Source organism: Arachis stenosperma, chromosome 7 (assembly GCF_014773155.1).
Source record: "Arachis stenosperma cultivar V10309 chromosome 7, arast.V10309.gnm1.PFL2, whole genome shotgun sequence".
In the NCBI taxonomy this organism is placed as follows: Eukaryota; Viridiplantae; Streptophyta; class Magnoliopsida; order Fabales; family Fabaceae; genus Arachis; species Arachis stenosperma.
This window is the reverse complement of record NC_080383.1, coordinates 17,135,079-17,140,543: the sequence shown is the minus strand read 5'-3', so window position 1 is coordinate 17,140,543 and position 5,465 is coordinate 17,135,079. Positions and strand designations below refer to the sequence as shown.

General features: G+C 34.9%; 1 protein-coding gene across 5 annotated transcripts; it reads right to left on the bottom strand.

Moving 5' to 3' along the window:
- Positions 1-1,789, bottom strand: LOC130940383 (trihelix transcription factor ENAP1-like). Of its 5 annotated transcripts, none has more exons than XM_057868500.1 (3): positions 448-1,789; positions 243-344; positions 1-76 (listed from the first exon to the last, which is right to left on the bottom strand). In XM_057868500.1, the coding sequence occupies exon 1, from the start codon at positions 1,667-1,669 to the stop codon at positions 566-568; it is 1,104 nt and encodes a 367-aa protein (XP_057724483.1). In that variant the 5' UTR covers positions 1,670-1,789; the 3' UTR covers positions 1-76; positions 243-344; positions 448-565. The 5 variants fall into 5 exon arrangements, with proteins under 5 accessions (XP_057724483.1, XP_057724485.1, XP_057724484.1 ...); XM_057868502.1 differs by having other exon boundaries at positions 7-108; positions 243-361; XM_057868501.1 differs by having other exon boundaries at positions 7-108.
- Positions 1,790-5,465: the final 3,676 nt, after the last annotated feature.

Here is a 5,465-nt window from a genome sequence, read left to right as displayed (position 1 = left end):
GTTTCATACGCTTATTCCTTTCAAAAATGTATTGAGCAGGCTTCACCATACAGGCTAGAGCCTCATCCACTCAACTCTAATGAAATAGAATTATATTAACCGAGTCATCTATGAAAAATAGAAGAACCAATGCACTTAGCATACAAAGCAGCCTCATGAAGTATTGAACTGCATAAAAAAATGCTACTTTCTACGTCTTTTCAGCAACCTTAGGTCTAATAATAGTATTTCTAAAAACTTACAAATATGTTAAGTGAGCTCATCATGAGACTTTCTCACCCAGCACTTGGTTGGGCAGCTGTCAACATCTTCCCGCATTTCCCCTCCCCAAAGTAGGAATTTCCCTTCACAATCAAGAAAGCTTAAACACATGGTAATGATAAACAATCATCAGAATCAAGAATTAGAGGATTTCCTCGAATAAAATTGCCTCCAGTTAAATGGTACCTATAATTTCAACAACACAAAAAGGACCTGGCGATACAATGAAATATTCATTTTCATCTTTTTCACGTTGACAACATCCATGAAGTATATTGAACAGAGTACTCTGCTTCAATCCTTTTTACATAAATTCCGAAGGCGAATTAGCATCCGGTTTTACATTCCCCAACTCCCCAGTGTGTTGCAAATTCTGCAACACCTGAGAGGGCAACGCTGCCAAGCCGCTGCCGGTGGCGCTGCCGCCGCCACCGCCCAATCCATCACTCCCAGAGCCAAAGAACTGGCATAGTATCCTGGCCATGATCCCAAGGATCTGCATCTGGTTCTGGCAAGCATCAACATGCATCTGCATCATCTGCTTCTCATGCTCAACCTGCATTGCCACCATCCTCTCCCTCCACTCCATCTCCTCCTCCTCCATTCTCTCCTCCGCCCTCTTCCTCCGCCTCCGCTCCTCCTCCAGCTCCCTCTCCAGCCTCGCCCTCCTTGCCACCTCCCTCCTCGCCCACCGCAACCGCCTCTCCTCCAATTCAGATTCCACCTCCACCTCAACTCCTCTGTCATCCCCCTCCCTCCTCCGCTTCTCCCGCTCTCTCTCCGCCGCTGCCTCCTCCTTCTCCCTCCGAAACTCTCTCTCCCTCCTCCTCTCCTCCCTCTTCGCCACCGCCTCCCTCAGCTCCAAAACCCTAACCCCGATACCCCCAATCCGCCTCACCTCTTCCGCGGAATCATCATCAAAATCATCACCACCGCACTCACACTCCTCCTCATCCTCATCACAATCATCATCTTCATCAATAATATCATCATCAGAACCCGAAAATCCAAGGCTGCGCAACGAAACCGCAGAATTAGAACTGTTTCTCGCAATCGAAGAGGACGACGGAATATCGCCGAAGACTTCCTTGTAATAAAGAAAATTCTCCCAGTGATTGAGACCATCGGACCAGTTGAAAGAGTGAGGCGAGAGACCTTGGATCTTCTGCTTGACGCCGAGGTACTGGTGGCGCATGTTCTGGACCTTGATGGATACGTCGCGCCATGACCACGTGAAAGGGAAGGCGGAGGGATCGCGATGGTGGTGGAGGGAGTTGACGTGGTCGGCGACGGGTTTGAACTTCTTCTCGCGGGTCTTGAGCTTAGCAAGGGTGCCGGAGCGGAGTAGTTCAGAGTACTTGGATAGGAGGGTTTGTTCCTCCTGCTCCGACCACTTCTTGCGCTTCATTTTGGATCGGAGGCGGATGTTTTTACGGCGGCGGGGATTTAGGTGGAGGGAGGTTCCACGGTGGAGAGAAGTCAGAGATCACGGAGTGTCTTCTAGTTTGGAGAAACAAAAGGCGAGGTATTTTCTTCTGCTTTTCATTTTTTTTTTATTCTATCGTAAATTTTCATATTAAATTAATTTAAAATTGTAATTATTTTTAAATTTGATTTTGATTTTAATTTTAATGTTCTTATTATAAATTACAACTTATAATTAGAGTTGGTAAAATAGAGTAAATTATTCTATTCTATTTTATTCTATCATAAATTTGTATTCTTTTTTTGGTGTTTCCAATTTTTTATTGAAATGTGAGGAACTAATTTCGATCATAAGTTATTATTTACATAATATAAAATTTAAATTATCAATACTTATATAAATTAAATAGTAAGTTAATTATTAGATTAATTTAAATTAATTTAAATTTGAAATTATTTTTAATTTAAATTTAATTTTGATTTTAATTTTTATGTTATAAATTACAACTTACAATTAGAGTTGATAAAATAGATTGAATTATCTTATTTTATTGGTAATATTAGAGAGATAACTGTCAAAATTTACTTTATTTAATATTTATTAATTATTGTAATAATTAATAAATATTAAATAAGACAAATTTTGACTATTTTTTATTAATTTATTTTGGTTATCAAATATTTTCGTTAATCGTCCTGTTTATAACTAAACATGATCCTTCAAATTTTTACTTTACTCGTTTTAATTCTTTAACTTTCAAATTTTCAATTAATCTAAAAGTGTTAGCCTCAAAGAAAAATCATATTAGAAGAATTACCTAAATCAATCTTTAAAATTTAAAAAACGCACATTTTAGTATCTTAAAAAAATTAATGTACAAATTAATTTTTATTATTTTTTTTATTAGACATAACAATCTCTAGTTTATTTTTTGATGTTACCCACTAACAAAAAATATTGAGTATTGAATTGGTATATTACCTCACACATGTGCGAATAGGACAAAGCAGTCCTTGGGCTTGTAATAAAAAAACGCCATCGTGACTCATATTGGCTGTCGACTAATAGTTGGTTTTTTCACCTGAACCTTCTCAAACAACTGCAACCACACCAGCAAAGAAAAATTCTCAAATATAATTATTAGTTTCTGACCCAATTACGCACAAAATGACAAACAAAATCATCACTCACTTGCTCCAGCTTATACAGCAGAGGCGGAACCTCATACATGATAAGGGGGGCAATGACCTCCCCCAATTTTTTTTAACCCCTCCCTAAAAATTAATCTAGCTCCATCCCTGCAATACAGTATAGAATTATAATCCTGCGACCTAAAAACCTGTCATGCAAAAAATAAAAAACAAAATCAGACATAATAAATCAATAACCAAGAACTGAGTTGCAAGCTTAATCAGCATCGATGACAATGACATTCTGGGACATGGTTTCCTGCGCCTAAGCGTCTCTAATATTTGAAGAACCGTCGTTGAATATGATGTCAAATGCGGTACTACTATAGTTAGTCATAAACTTCTTGACGCGACTCTTACACTCGGGCCTAGTGATATCCTCCTAGATGGCGATGGCGCCACGAGGGGACGATGGACACAAGGTCAATGTTGATGACGAGGTGGTTGACGGGGACATGCTTGACGGTGACCTGCATCCATCCTCCGGGGGCGGCACAGAAGTCGAGGACGACGGAGGCAGATTCAAGAAAGTTGTACTTGGCTTTCCTTGGCTTTCACTTTTTCCATTGTTGCTGCTTCATTGAGCTTCCATGGGTTTTGGAATTGCCAAAAAGAAAATGCCCAAGTGGTGCCGCTAGGTGTTAAATGCAGCGTTTCATACCATTATTAATACGACGTTGTTTTTTACTAAAAGGTCAAGAATTATTTTGTCTTTTTCGCACACGTAAATATTTAACTGTCATGTGTGCATATTAACGTGTCAACCCAACATTTTTCGTTAGTAAATCACGTTGAAAAATGGACTGAAAATTGTTATATCTGACTGAATAAAAATAATATGGAGATTGATTTTTGTATTAATTTTTCTTCAAGAGTATATTATCCGCTTTTAAAATCTTTAGAGATTGATTTAGATAATTACTCATCATTTTATTTATATGACTAAATAAATCCGTTTTACAAAAATAATAAATACTACATAGATACTAAAATTTAATTATTAAATTGATTATTTTATATTTGTTTATATTTATAATTTAGAGTAAATTAATAAAAATATACATAAAAAATTTGTAATGGATAAAAATACATAATAATGATTTTTAAATATCAAAGTATTAATTTTTTATTTATATATTAGCTCTCTCTTGAATTTTTTGCTTTACTAGTTTTTTTGTTCTTATATATATTACAAAATACTGCTTTTGATGAAAAAGGTTGTTATAGTAAAATAATTAATTTTTTAATAATAAAGTCAATTTTTTATTTATATTAAATAGATATTTTAATAATTAATTTTTATATATTTAATAATTTTAAGTTTAATTGATTTTTATTTTTAATTTTTTTAACTTTTAGCATTTATTATTTTTTATGACAAAATCTTAAAAATAAAAATAAATATCCATATATTTTAACGACAACGTGACACAATTAAGAATCAATGTGTGTCACAATTTGTGGATTAGTTTATTAATTTTTAGATATCCTATAACATACAATGAAAAAAAAGTTATTCTTATAGTGAATTCCTATGTGTCATTTATCAGATTTATTCTTAATTTCTATTATACATATTCATTTATCAAAATTTTAATGCCTTCAATCATCATGACACTTTATATTACACTCCTATATCAAACCAATTTTATTACACTACACTTTTTATGACTATTTATCCACCAAAATTTCATTGCCTTTAATCATCATGACACTTATATTACACTCCAACATCAAACCAATTTCATTACACCACATTTTTCATGGTTGTATCCGATTTTTTATCCCTTTTCTCATCTTGCTTTACAATTTACATGTCATTACCAAAATTTCAAATTTTAAATTTTGAATACAAAGTTAAAATTAAAAAATGGATTCTCTCCATTCTCTGTTTCCATTTTTATCTCTTCTTCCTCTTCTTCGATTCTTCTACTTCTTCATCATGAGTTCCTCTTCTTTTTTTCTTCCGTTCACTAATTCTGTTTTTGTATATCTTCTTCTTCTTCTTCTTCTTCAGTACTTCTTCTTCAGTATTTCAAGACGTCCTCATTTTCAAGATGTTCTTGATGTCCGTCCTTTTAATTTTGACATGTAATTTGAAATTGAAATTTGAATTTTAAATATGCACAATCTTATCAAGCATTCAAACCATCTCTCAAATAATCAAATTTCAATTTTCTTCTTACCATAACCCCCTTTCGTTTTGTATTCTCTCATGTCTTTCTTCTCCTAGATCTATATATCTCTCTGCATCACTTTTTTTTTATTTTATTTGTGTTATCTCTATCTTCTCTTTGTCAAGCGGAGATTTCTTGATGGTGACATGCATTATAGTATGGTGTTTGTTGCGGGGAAGTAGAGGGAAAAAGTAGAGACACGACAGGGAGGAGCGAGAGATGCATACTGGCGTCGACAACAATGGACATGCAGTTTGGTGAGGCAGTGATGATTCGGATGGCGATAGACTGAAGGGAAGAGAAGTCACAATTGCAGCACCAGAAGCGGCCAGCAACGGTCTTGGTGCGATGATTCTATATTCTCTGCTTATGTAAGTAGTCGTCTTCTTCAAATGAACGTATACGATTTCT

Coding starts and splice junctions, on each gene's coding strand:
- LOC130940383 (XM_057868500.1), bottom strand. CDS start 1,669: ATGAAGCGCAAGAAGTGGTCGGAGCAGGAGGAACAAACCCTCCTATCC.